Raw genomic sequence first — 17,095 nt, forward strand, 5'->3', positions numbered from 1 at the left:
TTGTTACATTCTTCACAAATGATTTGGCACAGTATTTGCAAATACTGGCTATTGTTCTGAGCGCCGTCTCAGATTATTGAACGGTTTGCTTTTTCCGTAAAGCTTTTTTGAAATCTGACACAGCGGTTGCATTAAGGAGAGGTATATCTATAATTCCATGTGTATAACTTCTATTATCATGTACATTTATGATGAGTATTTCTGTTGAAACGATGTGGCTATGCAAAATCACTTGATGTTTTTGGAACTAGTGAACGTAACACGCCAAACAATGGATGCACTCTACAAGAGAGCCAAGGAAATGGTTAGGAATGTGAAGGGTCATAAAGTTATAGCAGCAATCTCAGATTTATTGATATCAATATGAACTTTATCATACAAAACATACATGTATTGTGTAACATGAAGTCCTATGAGTGTCATCTGATGAAGATCAAAGGTTAGTGATTAATTTTCTCTATTTCTGCTTTTTGCGAAAGCTATCTTTCGCTGGGAAAATGGCTGTGCTTATTGTGGTTTGGTGGTGACCTAACATAATCGTTTGTATTGCTTTCGCTGAAAAGCCTATTTGTAATCAGACACTGTGGTGTGATTAACAACAAGATTACCTTTAAAATGATATAAGACATGTATGTTTGAGGAATTTTAATTATGAGATTTTTGTTTGAATTTGGCGCCCTGCACTTTATCTGGCTGTTGTCATATCGATCCCGTTAGCGGGATTGCAGTTATAAGAAGGTGACTGGGCTTACCTTGGTCTGTTTCTTCTCAGTGGCGTAGACAATGGATGTGCAGCACACCTCAGCGATCTTGCGTCCCTCACCATAGAAGGACCAGCAGCAGATCTCGTCCCCGAGCACGTCCTTGACAAACAGGACGCGCCCGTTGAAGCGCAGCCCCAGTTTATCAAACAGCTCAATGTTTTTCAACAGGTTGTCGTCCGAGTTACTGAAGGAGAGGGAAAAGCAAGGCTTAGGGTCAATCCCAAAGACACAGCACCATTGTCGACATGCAGAGAGCGTGATATCCTGACTTGAGAAGCATCACCCCTTGGCAACAATGCCTGACATACATGAAACCCTGAAATCTCAAATTGAAATATTTAGTTTTACATTTCTAAAAAGTAGGCAGTAAGTAATGTAACTTTTTTGTTGCTTAGCTTAATTGTGGCAGTGCTTGCTAAAAGAGTGACTTTGGGCATGGAATCCCCTATTAAGTCAACAGCAGCTATAACATGATGACTTATTGGATATACCTAAACTCCTGGGCAATGTTCCCTTTAAGCTGCGCGCATGTGACCACGCAACTCCCTCAGGACTTCCGCGCAGAGGAAATGCTGGCCCGCGCAAGATTGAACTTCACTAGAGTTGCCCCATTAGTTTACACATCTTTCCTTAAACAGATCGTTTCCTTCTAATGTTTGAATTGCGATTGAATCAACAAAGGTTTGTTGCATTGAAAGTGGCTGATACTAACTTTGCAAGATTGAGTCAGTAATTTTGATGTAGCAGGTCATTCAATAATCTGCTGTCGAGTATGTGCTTTTGAGATCAAAGAACAGATTTTACAGCCCTCAACTTGCACATTTGTTGATATCCTTTCCTATTTAGCAAGTTACAAGCCCAGTTATAGCATTTTTTTGGTCAGCAATGGTAGAGTGATTGCTTCCTATCAAAGCACAAAACCTGAACATTTCTTGCTATCTTTCAAAAGAGAGTTTGGTAAGAGCTTTGATTGCTCTTAAGACAGTGTTGTATTTTGAGACTGGCTTTTTTTCTTGCATATTCAAGCCTATAGGCAGAGGGTAGCCAAACATTTTTGTCTGGTTATTGTAATAAATTAATTGTATTTTGTAGTTTCTTGCATCATACACAAACACAATAGCCTACAACGCAATTTCCAGTCACCTATTACACCCATGGTGTTTACAGAACTTTTTAGTTTTGTTTGGACAAGTGACTTGGGCTTTAGGACAAGTAATATCAAGCCCTGCATAATGTTTTTTTTTAAGTATCATGGAATGTAGGCCTACGTTGAACACATAGGCTATATATCCCCAAAAATCTATAGCCATTTCCATGTGAAAATGTTATGATAGGATTTGCATAGTCTTTCTTGTCAGGCCACTGATAGGCCTATTAGACTCAAATAGACACCGTAGCCTACTTGGCCACAGTCTAAAACTGCAACTGGGGTTTTTAAATCACCGATGAAGGATTTTGAGACCGATTCCCTGACCTGTCAATGTTTTTAATTTTCTGTTTTATGATTTTGTTATACTCTTGTGAATTCTATGGTTTTTACTAGATTACTTGTAGTTTTGCATGTTGTCTCTCTGCCTATCTTGGTCAGGACGCTCTTAAAAAAGAGATTTCAAATCTCAATGAGCCCTTCCTGGTTAAATAAAGGTAAATTAAAAAATAAAATAGTTGAATTTCAAAGTAAACTTGTGCCGGAAGTTGCACAGAATGCTCAGTGTTCAAGTTTCCGATCCCAAGACCTGAAATTTGCTCAGTGTCTGAAAAATTTTGGGAACATTGTTCCTGAATATCAACAGTACCTGGTGTGCTAACCAAATAGGGCTATCTTCTGTATAACACCCCTACCTTGTCACAACTGATTTGCTCAAATGCATTAAGAAGGAAAGAAATTCCACAAACAAGGCACACCTATTAATTGAAATGCATTCCAGGTGACTACCTCATGAAGCTGGTTGAGAGAATGCCAAGAGTGTGCAAAGCTGTCATCAAGGCAAAGGGTGGCTACTATGAAGAATCTCAAATATAAAATATATTTTGATTTGTTTAACACTTTTTTGGTTACTACATGATTCCATGTGTTATTTCATAGATTTGATGTCTTTACTATTATTCTACAATGTAGTCAAAATAAAGAAAAAAACTTGAAGTAGGTGTGTCCCCCAAAAATTGTGCTTGTTTTGCATGTTATTTTGGTATTAATACGTGTCACATATCAGTTCACAAACAAGGTAAAAAAAATCTTTGAGTTAACAAAGATGGTCTATTTTTTGCATTCTTGAGTAAGGCAGCTCCAAAATGCAAGTGTTTCAGCCTACCTCAGTGCTTTCTGTGGTGGTGGGGTAGCCAGCGGAAAATACAAAAGAGTAGGGGTTGGTAATGTTCTCTATTTGCGCCTTGATTGGCTCAGAGTTCTGTCACTCATGAGGACACTATGTCACCGAAAATTCAAGCACCTTGGGTGCTGCCATAGAGTTACATTAGAAGTGCCCATCCAAGAAGGCACGTTATATCTACAGTAGCTATCTGATCATGTCAACATCATACTTTCAAAATCTTAGCTAGCAAGTCAACAATCTACTGGTAAAATATTTTCAATCCTTGTCATATGAAGATAAATAATGAAGATAAATTATAGATAAAAAGTATCGGTGCTCATTGGCCATTGCACATAAACATTACACAACAAGTTGAAAATCACAAATTCAACAATGAGTGGTTTGGAAGGAATCAGTGGCTGACTGCAAGTGTTGCAAAGCAATCACTAGCCTGCTATTCAGTGGAGTGTGTGTGTGGTCCAAGTCTGGGTTCAAGGGTCTCATTTTCAAGCTAAAAAGGATAAACATTCAACATTGGCCATGCTGTCAATCCAGCATGGCCCAGCATGGCCATTTGCCATGCTCAAAACTGCAATCACGGAAATCTCAGACTGCCCTCCCCTCCACCAGCCTCTAGCTGACTTGCCGGTGAACCAGTCTACCTCTAGTGAATTTAACTGTGATGTACTAGATGCTTTGCTTAAGATTGATGTAAAACAAAACTCCATGCTTGATCCATTTTTGCAGCAGCTCTACCCCCGATTGCGGAATCATTAACTCATAATGCGGAGACCCTTGTGACTTAATTATCTCCGTCTTTCTAAACTTTATTGCCTAGCTAAATGATTAGAACCATTGATTCATTCTCAGCTAAGACCTTTCTTATCTTTGAAATGTACACCAGTCGGGTTTTAGACCAGGTCATAGCACTCTCTCTGCGGCATCCTTAGTTACATGTGTAAATGATGTGGGTAACGGTATAGATAAAAGGCAACATTGTGCTGGCCTCTTCATTGATGTGTCACTACTGTCACTCGCTACTGTTGATCACTCACTGCTAATTCCGAGGCTTTCCTCAATTGGCCGAGACAAGGCTTGTTAAAAATTACTTGAAAGATGGAACTCAAATGTGTATCTACTGATGGTGTTAAATCTGGACAGAATAAAAGGTGTCCCGCAGGGGTCGATTCTGGGTCTGAGCTTTATACTGTTTACATGAACAATACTGACTTTTCTGTTAAAATAAATTGACCTGCACTTGTGTGCTGCACCGATGACACTGTTGTGTATGCCATTGCCTCCATGATGTCAGAGGAAGGCCATAAAGATCATCAAGGACAACAACCACCCGAGCCACTGCCGGTTCAACCCGCAATCATCCAGAAGGCGAGGTCAGTACAGGTGCATCAAAGCAGGGACCGAGAGACTGAAAAACAGCTTCTATCTCAAGGCCAGCAGACTGTTAAAGAGCCACCACTAACATCAAGTGGCTGCTGCCAACATACTGGCTCAACTCCAGCTCACTTTAATAATGGAAATTGATGGAAATTGATCAAAAATGTATCACTAGCCACTTTAAACAATGCCACTTAATATAATGTATATTTATATACTGTACTCTATATCATCTACTGCATCTTGCCATCTTTATGTAATACATGTATCACTAGCCACTTTAAACTATGCACTTTTATGTTTATATACCCTACATTACTCATCTCATATGTATATACTGTACTCGATACCATCTACTGCATCTTGCCTATGCCGTTCTGTACCATCACTCATTCATATATCTTTATGTACATATTCTTTATCCCTTTACACTTGTGTGTATAAGGTAGTAGTTGTGGAATTTTTAGGTTAGATTACTCGTTGGTTATTACTGCATTGTCGGAACTAGAAGCACAAGCATTTCGCTACTCTCACATTAACATCTGCTAACCATGTGTAATTGACAAATAAAATTTGATTTGATTTGACCAGGCCCTATCGGAACAACAGTATGCTTTCACTGTATTACAGAAAAACTGGCCTGAAATTAGTATTGAATACATGTAAAACGAAGTACAGGTTGATCTCTAGACTGCATAAAATGAACTGATGATTTAAGCATATGTACTTCGGATGGTGCCAATATTTGTATTATGTATTTATTATTGATCCCCATTAGCTGCTGCCAAAGCAGTAGCTACTCTTCTTGGGGTCCAACAAAATTAAGACAGTTTATACAATTTTAAAAACATTACAATACAGTCACAGATTTCACAACACACTGTGTGCCCTCAGGCCCCTACTCCACCACCACATATCTACAGTACTAAATCCATATGGATGTATAGTGCGTATGTTATCGTGTGTGTATGCATGTGTCTGTGCCAATGTTTGTGTTGCTTCACAGTCCCCGCTGATCCATAAAGGTGTTTTTTAACATGTTATTTAAATAAATGTCACTGCTTGAGTAGGTTACTTAATGTGGAATAGAGTTCCATGTAGTCATGGCTCTGTAGTACTGTGTGCCTCCCATAGTCTGTTCTGGATTTGGGGACTGTGAAGAGACCTCTTGTGGCATGTCTGGTAGGGTATGCATGGGTGTCCGAGCTGTGTGCCAGTAGTTTAGACAGACAACTCGGGGAGTTCAACATGTCAATACCTCTCATAAATAAAAGTAGTGATGAAGTTGTCATGACGATGCCCTCTTTGGGTACAGCGAGCATCATCCCTCTCTCTCTGCCTCCTACAACCAGGCTGCTGTGGTCAGAGAGGTCGTACATTCCTAGGGAAGATCCTCATGCCCACACAGTATAGAGACAGAGTGAGTTTTCATAGAGAACAAAGGAATTTCTTCCACCTCACAGAACTTGAGGTCCGAACAACATTTACGTTCCGGAAAAGGTATAAAAGATCGGTGAAGAATCTAGCTACGAACTGGTCCGTTTGTTACAACTTGGGGAAGCTCATGGGAGACGGTGCGGCCACATTACCATAACGCTGTTTATGTAATAGCCTCAGATATGAGGTTTACATCTAATTGTTGTATAAGATGAATGAGGATGATACTGTTTGTAAGATTGTGCAATGCGATTTTGGACTGTTTAATGAAGGAAACTCCAATTCCCTTTTGAGTTGAACTAAATCAGAGGACCGCCCATGAGCCCAGTTAGGGTCGGGCATCCTGGGACAGGCCCTTTTCTGCAACTTCCGAATAAAACCCACACTCAGGTTTTCTATCACCAGACCATGTTTCTCTCAATCACGAGGACAAAGGTTGCAGACCAGCTTACCTCAATAACGAGAGGGCCAAGGTTTGAGACCAGACTGCTGAATCTTTGAACCATCCCTCGTGTTTAAACTCTTAGACTATCGATACCGACAGAATAAGAACAAGTCTTTGATATTAATTACTAGTCTGCAGCTAGGAATTCGGTATCATTGAACGCGAAGAACGACAACCGCCGAAACACCTATCCATAACGACATGAATGAATGTCACTCTGAACAATCCACTCTAACCACGACAGAGAGAGAGAGAGAGAGAGAGAGCGAGAGAGAGGACGGAAACTCTCCAACAGAAACAAACTTTTCAGTAGAGATCCCGACGACACACTGAGCGTAAATATATATATTGATTGCAATTGTTCCCGAATGAGTGAGCGTTCATGTGCAAAGGATTAGCATTTCAATTGTTATAATTATCAACTCTGTAGCGACTTCTCATCTGACCCCCACTCCCCTTTTGTCTAACAAGCCGCCATGTCGGTTTAGCCCACTAGGGCACATTCCCCTATCATTTATTGTAACCATATTTACTTTGTTTGTTTGTTTATGCATTTCTGCGAATTACTTAGTTAGTAAATAAATGATTTAAGACAATTGATGTATGGATGACTCATAGTGAAGACTGGGTTCGTGCAGATAACCAACAATTTATGACGTTTGGAATGAGATTAGGTAAAATAAGGTAAGGTAAAATAAATAATTCATTCATTCAGATATGAAAATATCTGAAAAGTTATTAGGAAAATTATAACTTTGTAATCTGAATATTTTCCTTGGTGCCCCGACTTCCTAGTTAATTACAGTTACATGATTAAATCAGTTTAATCACGTAATACTAATTACAGAGAATCTTTGATAAAAACTAAGTTTTCATTTAATGATAGTAAAGACACGACAAAGTCAATCTCTCCTCCACGTTCAGCCAGGAGAGATTGCATATTATTAATATTAGCTCTTTGTGTACATCCAAGGGCCAGCCGTGCTGCCCTGGTCTGAGCCAATTGCAATTTTCCTATGTCCTTTTTTGTGGCACCTGACCACACGACTGAACAGTAGTCAAGGTGTGACAAAACTAGGGCCTGTAGGACCTGCCTTGTTGATAGTGACATTAAGGCAGAACAACGCTTTATTATAGACAGACTTCTCCCCATCTTAGCTACTACTGCATCGGTTGACCATGACAGTTTACAATCTAGTGTTAGTCCAAGCAGTTTAGTCATCTCAAACTGCTCAATTTCCACATGATTTTTTACAAGAATTAGTTGATGTTTAGGGTTTAATGAGTGTTTTGTTCCAAATACAATGCTTAAAGTTTTAGAAATATTTAGGGCTAACTTATTAGTTGCCACCCACTCTGAAACTAACTGCAGCTCTTTGTTGAGTGTTGCAATCATTTCAGTCGCTGGAATAGCTGACGTGTATAGTGTTGAGCCATCCGCATACATGGACACTCTGGTTTTACTAAAAGTCTGTGGCATGTCGTTAGTAAAAATTGAAAAAAGCAAGGGGCCTAAACAGCTATCCTGGGGCATTCCTGATTCTAACTGGATTATATTTGAGAGGCTTCCATTTAAGAACACCCTCATTGTTCTGTTAGACAAGTGACTCTTTATCCCCGTTATAGCAGGGTGTGTAAAGCCATAACAAATACGTTTTTCCAGCAGCAGACTATGATCGATAATGTCAAAAGCTGCACTGAAGTCTAACAAGACAGCCCCCACATTCATTTTATCATCAATTTCTCTCAGCCAATCATCAGTCATTTGTGTAAGTGTTGTGCTTGTTGGGTGTTCTTCCCTATAAGCATGCTGAAATTCTGTTGACGATTTGTTTACTGTGAAATAGCATTGGATCTGGTAAAACACATTTTCCCAAAAGTTTACTAAACAGCCTGATTGGTTGGCTATTTGAGACATTAAAGGGGGCTTTACTATTCTTGGGTAGCGGAATGACTTTAGCTTCCTTCCAGGCCTGAGGGCACAAGCTCTCTAGTAGGCTTAAATTGAAGATGTGGCAAATAGGAGTGGCAATATCGTCTGCTATTATTCTCAGTAATTCTCCACCCAGGTTGTAAGATCCCGGTGGCTTGTCATCACTAGATGACGGCTCAAGATGGCGTAGCAGTGCAGACGTGGTTTGTCGTCCTCTCGTGTACTTGTGTACTTTTTGTATACATTTCAATTTATTTTCAATCTCTTTTCCACTTTTAAATTAAATATACCTTCTGGTAACCTGCCTCACTCAATGTGACACGGATCCGCTATTTTTTAGACCTCATAGCCAGAACCTCCATCAGAAGCTAGCCAGCTAATTAGCTACTAGCTATTCAGCCATTGTTAGCCACTACTAGCGACCTTTCCTTCTGCACAGACACCAGACGTTTTTTTTTTGCCTGGATAATACTTGCCAGCATCGGACTGTTTTCTCCACTACAACACCGGATTCCTGCCGTAAACCCTGGACCATTACTCCTGATCATCACAGCTAGCTAGCTGCCACCGAGTGACCCAGCCCCTAAGCTAGCACTGAGCCAGGCCCACCTCCCGGCCTACTCTGTGATCACTCGGCTACTCAGCCGATGCCTTCCGGACTCTACCTCAAGACGGCTAGAATCCACCACTTCGCCGGATCCTTGCTGTAAGCTCTGGACCTGTGCATCAGATCATCGCTGCTACCGAGTGGCTATAGTGGCTGACGCCCCTGCCCCAAAGCTAGCACCAGTTAGCCGTGAGCCAGGCGCATCTCCCGACTAGCAAACAAAATTACTACAATTACCTCTTTCGCCATCTGGTCTGGACCCTTTGTCGACACAGCGCCCCGTAGTACCACCACGACTGGTCCGCCGACTTAACCCCATTCGCTGTGCCCACAACCGGACTTCGCCGGACGTCAGAGCTGACGCTTCTACTTACCCCGGCCTGCTAACTTTAAACGCCGTGTTTCCCGCGTGCTAGCGTAGTAACAACTACCTCGCGGCTTCCCTGTTCCATCTATTGCTGTTCACTGGACCCTATGAACTTGGCTACATAGCTGATGCCTGCTGGACTGTTCATTAATCACGGTACTCCATTTTGTTTATTTCTTGTTTGTCTGTCGGCCCCAACTCAGGCCCTGTGTGTAGTTAACCGACCCACCCTGCCCATTCATTGCCATTTTACCTGTTGTTGTTGTCTTAGCTGATGTTGTCTTACCCGTTGTTGCCTTGGCTAGCTCTCCCAAACAACACCTGTGATTGCTTTATGCCTCGCTTTATATATATCTCTCTCAAATGTCAATATGCCTCGCACATTGTTGTTTAAGATAGTTATTATTGTCTTAGTTTACTGCGGAGCCCCTAGTCCCACTCAACATGCCTCAGATTCCTCCTTTGTCCCACCTCCCACACGTGATGACCTAACCCAGCATAACTAGCCCGTCCAGAGATGCAACCTCTTATCACTCTGTGCCTGGGTTTACCTCCACTGTACCCGCACCCCACTATACAGGTCTGTACATTATGCCCCGAATCTAGTCTACCACACCCAGAAATCTGCTCCTTTTATTCTCTGTCCCCAAAGCACTAGACGACCAGTTTTGATAGCCTTTGGCCGTACCCTCATCCTACTCCTCCTCTGTTCCTTGGGTGATGTGGAGGTTAACCCAGGCCCTGCGTGTCCCCAGGCACTCTCATCTGTTGACTTCTGTAACCGAAGAAGCCTTGGTTTCATGAATGTTAACATCAGAAGCCTCCTCCCTAAGTTTGTTTTACTCACTGCTTTAGTAGACTCCGCCAACCCTGATGTCCTTGCCGTGTCTGAATCCTGGCTAAGGAAGGCCGCCAAACTACAACATTTTCCGTCAAGATAGAACTGCCAAAGGGGGAGGAGTTGCAATCGACTGCAGAGATAGCCTGCAGAGTTCTGTCATACTTTAAAGGTCTATGCCCAAACAGTTCGAGCTTCTAATTTTAAAAATGAATCTCTCCAGAAATAAGTCTCTCACTGTTGCCGCCTGTTATAGACCCCCCTCAGCTCCCAGCTGTGCGCTGGACACCATATGTGAAATGATTGCACCCCAGCTATCTTCAGAGTTCGTTCTGCTAGGTGACCTAAACTGGGATATGCTTAACACCCCGGTAGTCCTCAAATCTAAGCTAGATGCCCTCAATCTCACACAAATTATCAAAAGGAACCCACCAGGTACAACCCTAAATCCATAAACATGGGCACCCTCATGGATAATATCCTGACCAAATTGCCCTCCAAATACACCTCTGCTGTTTTCAATCAGGATCTCAGCGATCACTGCCTCATTGCCTGCATCCGTTATGGGTCCGCGGTCAAACGACCACCCCTCATCACTGTCAAACGCTCCCTAAAACACTTCTGCGAGCCGGCCTTTCTAATCGACCTGGCCCAGGTATCCTGGAAGGATATTGACCTCATCTCGTCAGTCGAGAATGCCTGGTCGTTCTTTAAAAGTGATTTCCTCACCATCTTCAATAAGCATGAAAAAATGTAGAACAAAGAACAGCTATAGCCCTTGGTTCACTCCAGACCTGACTGCCCTCGACCAGCACAAAAACATCCTGTGGCGGAATGCACTAGCATCGAATAGTCCCCGCGATATGCAATTTTTCAGGGAAATCAAGAACCAATATACGCAGTCAGTCAGGAAAGCAAAGGCTAGCTTTTTCGAACAGAAATTTGCATCCTGTAGCTCTAACTACAAAAATCTTTGGCACACTAAAGTCTATGGAGAATAAAAACACCTCCTCCCAGCTGCCCACTGCACTGAGGCTAGGTAACACTGTCAACACGAATAAATCCATAATAATCGAGAATTTCAACAAGCATTTTTCTACGGCTGGCCATGCTTTCCTCCTGGCTACCCCAACCCCAGCCAACAGCCCCGCACCCCTCTCAGCTACTTGCCTAAGCCTAACCAGCTTCTCCATCACCCAAATCCAGAGCTGCAAACCTGGACCCGTACAAATCAGCCGGTTAAGACAATCTGGACCCTCTCTTTCTAAAAATATCCGCCACCACTGTTGCAACCCCTATTACCAGTCTGTTCAACCTCTCTTTGTATCATCCGAGATCCCTAAAGATTGGAAAGCTGCCACGGTCATCCACCTCTTCAAAAGGGGGTGACATTCTATACCCAAACTGTTATAGACCTATATCCATCCTGCCCTGCCTTTCTTAATTAAGTCTTCGAAAGCCAAGTTAATAAACAGATCACTGACCATTTCGAATCTCGCCGTACCTTCTCCGCTGTGCAATTCGGTTTCCGAGCTGGTCAACGGGTGCACCTCAGCCACGCTCAAGGTACTAAACGATATCATAACCGCCATCGATAAAAGACAGTACTGTGCAGCCTTCTTCATCGACCTGGCCAAGGCTTTCCACTCTGTCAATCACCGTATTCTTATTGGCAGACTCAATAGCCTTGGTTTCTCAAATGACTGCCTCGCCTGGTTCACCAACTACTTCTCAGACAGAGTTCAGTGTGTCAAATCGTAGGGCATGTTGTCCGGACCGTTGGCAGTCTATGGGGGTGCCACAGGGTTCAATTCTCGGGCCGAATCTTTTCTCTGTATATATCAACGATGTCGCTCTTGCTGCGGGTGATTCCCTGATCCACCTCTACGCAGACGACACCATTCTGTATACACCTGGCCCTTCTTTGGACACTGTGCTAACTAACCTCCAAACAAGCTTCAATGCCATACAACACTCCTTCCGTGGCCTCCAACTGCTCTTAAACACTAGTAAAACTAAATGCATGCTTTTCAACCGTTTGCTGCCCGCACCCGTCCGCCCGACTAGCATCACTACTCTGGACGGTTCTGACTTAGCATATGTGGACAACTACAAATACCTAGGTGTCTAGCTAGACTGTAAACTCTCCTTCCAGACTCATATCAAACATCTCCAATCCAAAATAAATCTAGAATCGGCTTCCTATTTCTCAACAAAGCCTCCTTCACTCACGCCGCCAAACATACCCTCGTAAAACTGACTATCCTACCGATACTCGACTTCGGCGATGTCCTTTACAAAATAGCTTCCGATACTCTACTTAGCAAACTGGATGCAGTCTATCACAGTGCCATCCGCCTTACCTCCTCACGCCATTTGCACACACTCTATATAGACGTTCTTTTTTCCTATTGTGTTATTGACTGTACGCTTGTTTATTCCATGTGTAACTCTGTGTTGTTGTTTGTGTTGCACTGCTTTGCTTTATCTTGGCCAGGTTGCAGTTGTAAATGAGAACTTGTTCTCAAATAGCTTACCTGATTAAATAAAAAATAATAATAATTGTTGATAGACAAAAATATTTTTTTCACCTCTTCTACACTGACTTTAAGGAATTCAAAAGTACAATTCTTGTCTTTCATAATTTGGTCCGATATACTTGGATGTGTAGTGTCAGCGTTTGTTGCTGGCATGTCACCAAAGTTATTAAAAGTAGTTTGCAATATCAGGGAGCTTTTGTGATGAATGAGCCATCTGATTCAATGAATGAAGGAGCCGGGCAGGCTTTTTCCCCAAAAATGTAATTTAAGGTCAAAGCTTTTTTTTTATTTTTTTTTTTACTATCATTCTATATATAATTTACCTGTTTCATAGTGTAGTTTCTTTTTTATTTAGTCACACGATTTCTTAAATTGCAGTACGTTTTCCAATCAGTTGGGCTGCCAAACTTAATTACTCTACCTTTTGCCTCATCGCTCTCAACCATACCATTTTTTAATTTAATTCCTCATCAATCCAAGGGGATTTAACAGTTTTTACAGTCATTTTAATGGGTGCGTGCTTATTAGTAACTGGAATAATTTGTTTCATAAATGCGTCAAGTGCTTTAGTCTGGTTATTATTTACATCATCAAAATATGAATCACTACAAAACTTAGTGTATGAGCTCTTATACACTATATTAGGCCCAGCCTTTAGAACTTTTAGTTTTCCTAGATATGGCTATTAGATTGTGATCACTACATCCTATGGATTTGGATACTGCTTTAAAGCAAATATCTGATCAACACATGTTGATGACTTAATTCCTGTGTTGTTTGTAACTACCCTGGTAGGTTGACTGACAACATTGATCCAGGTTGCAGGCACTGGTTACAGTTTGAAGTTTTTTCCTTAGTGGGCAGCTTGATGATAACCAGTTAATATTTAAAATAACCCAGAAAATATACTTCTCGGTTACTTCTCACATTATCCAGATACTGACTGTTAACACTTGGGGGTCTATAGCAGCTTCCCACAAGAATGGGCTTTAGGTGATCGTGTCCCTGCTTACAAATATCTGGGCATCTGGATAGGTGAAATGCTGTCTTTTATAAAGCCTATGAGTTATTTAAGAAGCTGAGAATACAAATGGGCATCTATAGAAAGCTGATTCAGTTAAAGTTCCTATCGATCGTAGACTATGGGGACATCTATATGAATACAGCTGCCACTTTAATAGAGCCATGCAGATGCAGTTTATAATAGCGCACTGCGCTTTAATACGGCCGACAGTTTTAGTACACATCACTGCATTCTCTACCAGAAAGTTGTTTGGCCCTCTTTGATGTCACGTAGGTTGAATCATTGCTATGTTTTCATTTTATAAAAGCTCTTTTACAAAACTCCCTGTTATGAATTTTATGTATATTGACTAAATTATGTATACATTTAAAGTAATGATAGGACTATATCTAACAGAATTCTACCCTGTCTCTGTATAATGATGAAGAATGTTTGTCCATAAGAAAGAGGGACTGTTCACAGGCAAGGAAGTGTGGCAGACAACTTGTGACCACTGTGAAACTGATAACAGGGAAGGAAGTCTCCCCACCCAGGGAGGGGAGAAACCTTGGGCTTGTAGTAGATTGTATAACAGGTGGCAGGATGGGATAAGCAATGTATGAGTAGAAAAAGACTTGTGAACTATATTGTCATTGTCTGAGAGGGACATTTATGATGAAATGAGAGGTATATAAACCAATGTACCTGAGATGATAAGCAGAGCTCTCGTAAATAAACGTTGCTGACTATTGTAGACTGGCCTCTGTCTGTTTCATTTCAACAAGAAACTTACAAATTCTTGGTAGCAGACCGAGTAGTTTAATTAATGTTCAGTTTATGAACATTGAGAACATAATTCTCTTAAAACCCCCACTGTACCAAACATCATTACTAAACTTAGACATGAGTTACCACACCTGGGTCTCAGGGATTGCTAACTCCAGAAATTAATTTTACTTAACTAAAAGCTGATTGGTCTCTACTGAGTTTTCTTGCACCTTATTTGTGGAACAATTTTCAAAATCTTCTTAAATTTGATGTTTTGGAGCCTCTAGGGCAATTAAGAAAGCTGATTGATGACCTTATTACTGATTGTGTTTGTTTTTATGACAGTGTTTTCTTTCTGCTTGCATTTTGATGTGTATTTTCTGTAATTCAGGTCTCATCTGTAAAAGAGACCTTGGTCTCAGAAAATGTTAAATTAAAAAATTACCTGGTGTACGAATACTTGTTGTTCCCTCTGTTGTTCTGTAGTTTTACTACAGGCTGTGGGAGACAGGAAACATTAGAACAGAAGCAAATATTTAGCATTTTTAATTAATTTATTTGGAAAAGTAGAGCTGCAGAAAAATGTTGGGGGTCCACTTTAATAATAATACTTTTTGTTTGTATAGTGCTTTTCGGAACACTCAGACACTTTATAAAAAGGCAATAACAAATCTAAACTCACATGGACTTAAAAATCAGTATGAGAGCTAAAGCTAAGCAATGATACCAGAGCTAAGGTCGGAGATCAAAGTAAGCATTTAAAGTCAAACCAGTCTGCCATCCGTAATAGACAGCCTTCCTACCTATGCCTGTCCTCCCTCCCTCCCATCCACCCTCTTTCACCTTCCTGCAGGTGGTTATCATTCTCTGCTCTTCTTTGGTTGAGGTAATCATGGGAATGCGGCATATCCCCTCATAGACATTCCTTTGTTTCTGTGGGACATGAAAGGCATTTGATTCAAATGAACATCTGACTGACACTTTGGGCTGGGTATTCAACACACAAACATTGGGATCCAATGTAAGTATTAGAGATTATAAGTGCATAATAGTTGTTTGACTCGCATACAGTATATTGCACTTTGAGCTAAACTTGTAAGTCTTATCAAAGGCTTTCAAAGACAAACACAAAGAGCGAAGGACATTTAATATTGCTGACAGTCAGCTCAGTGCTTTTCACACAATGATAATTTGCTGTGGGTCAGTCTAGGTCTTACCTCCATGGCAGACATGCAGTGCTGGACTAGTCCTTGGACCCTGTAGTACTGAGCTTCCTTCAGAACTTCCTCCAGCTCTCTGTGGGACTCCGGAAGCGGTACCGAGCCGTCCCGCATAAAGTTCAGCACCAAGCCAAAATGGCGACCACACCTGTCCAACACTACCCAGCCTAAGAGAGAGGAAGAATATTCAGAAGGAGTGAGCACTGACAGGCGAGAATCAATCTCATCTAAATTAATTTTTTCCCCCATGTGTCGATTGCTTTAGTAATTCCTGAGGATATGGAGAAAACAAAAAGATTAATAAGCCACATCCCATCACACGCTGCAAAGGGGAGTAAATGGTTTGTTTAAAAAAAATGGTGCGCATCGTTATTCAGTCTTCGAGGTATGTTTGCACCTATGTGGTGGGTGCGAACTACTCAATATAGGTGTGACCATTTGAAATATCAAATCCAGTGCAGCAGCACACCGCACAAAATTGCCCTCTGAGCCATCATAAATCACAACATTCAACTGGTCGTTCAGTACAGTACTGTTTCAATTAATTGGCATGTTGTACACCGTTATGTCCTGCTGAACACAGCCCAGTGTTTTCAATCCGTTCTTTTGGCTCCCTTAGGACTACATGTTTTCTTCCAGCATTAGCACACCTGATTCACAACCTTGGTGACCATTAGTTGACTAGTTGTATCAAGTGTGGTAGTGCTGGACTGGAACAAAAAACTGCAAGCCTGCATGATCCTAGAATAACATATTTGGAAACACTGGCATACATAAATAATACACAAAGGTCCATACTTACCCTCCGAATCTATGGTGACCTCTGCTCCTCCATTGCACATGCTCCTTAGTAGGCTGTCCTCTTTGCTCAGGGTCTGTACCGTGGTGTAATGCAGGGAGCCCCCAACATTCAGCTTTACATATTTACTCCCCGCCAGACCCCCTCCAACCCCCTTCTCCTCGCTGCCCCGGCCAGAGGACTGGGTGGCAGGGACGGATGCAGCTGCCACACTCCCTGCGGAAGCCTCGGCAGACATCAGGCTTGCTCGCAGTTACAGAAGTTCCTGATTTAAAAACAGGAGACCTCAGTTGGGGGATGTGATTTCAATTGAATTATCAAAAACAAATACAACTGTCAACATACAACAAAAATGAGGTGGATGTTAGGGGTGTAACGGTACACTGGGACCTCTGTTAGGACCACACTGTGAACCCGAATTAATAAATAAATTGTTTTAATTCAAAATGAAAACACTAGGCCTATAGGCTATGCCTACGTTGAGTTGTAGGCCTATTAAATCTAAGCTAAGAAAATGTTCAAGCTATTCCGTAAAAAAAAAAGAGCCTATGCGCACGTTGTAAACAAAATTTGTATCTTAATTGATGCATTTCAAACTGTCCTTTTGTGAGGCGCAGCCGGAAACTAGTTCTGTACGGTGGCAAGTGGTGGAGTCGATAAACCAGAA

The 17,095-nt window shown here is 41.6% G+C and overlaps 1 protein-coding gene across 4 annotated transcripts in view; it reads right to left on the reverse strand.

Annotated features, from left to right (window-relative positions):
• LOC129855727 (BTB/POZ domain-containing adapter for CUL3-mediated RhoA degradation protein 1-like) overlaps positions 1–17,095 on the reverse strand; it is a 64,561-nt gene that overhangs the window by 29,126 nt on the left and 18,340 nt on the right. For all 4 annotated transcript variants that reach the window (XM_055923700.1, XM_055923698.1, XM_055923697.1 and 1 more), the window contains exons 2-6: positions 16,432–16,693; positions 15,627–15,796; positions 15,253–15,342; positions 14,855–14,907; positions 753–948 (exon numbers count right to left, since the gene is read on the reverse strand). In XM_055923700.1, the coding sequence (XP_055779675.1) occupies positions 753–948; positions 14,855–14,907; positions 15,253–15,342; positions 15,627–15,796; positions 16,432–16,666 (744 nt within the window). In that variant the 5' untranslated portion in view covers positions 16,667–16,693. The remainder of the gene's footprint in view (positions 1–752; positions 949–14,854; positions 14,908–15,252; positions 15,343–15,626; positions 15,797–16,431; positions 16,694–17,095) is intronic.

Source organism: Salvelinus fontinalis, chromosome 5 (assembly GCF_029448725.1).
Source record: "Salvelinus fontinalis isolate EN_2023a chromosome 5, ASM2944872v1, whole genome shotgun sequence".
NCBI classification, from domain to species: Eukaryota; Metazoa; Chordata; class Actinopteri; order Salmoniformes; family Salmonidae; genus Salvelinus; species Salvelinus fontinalis.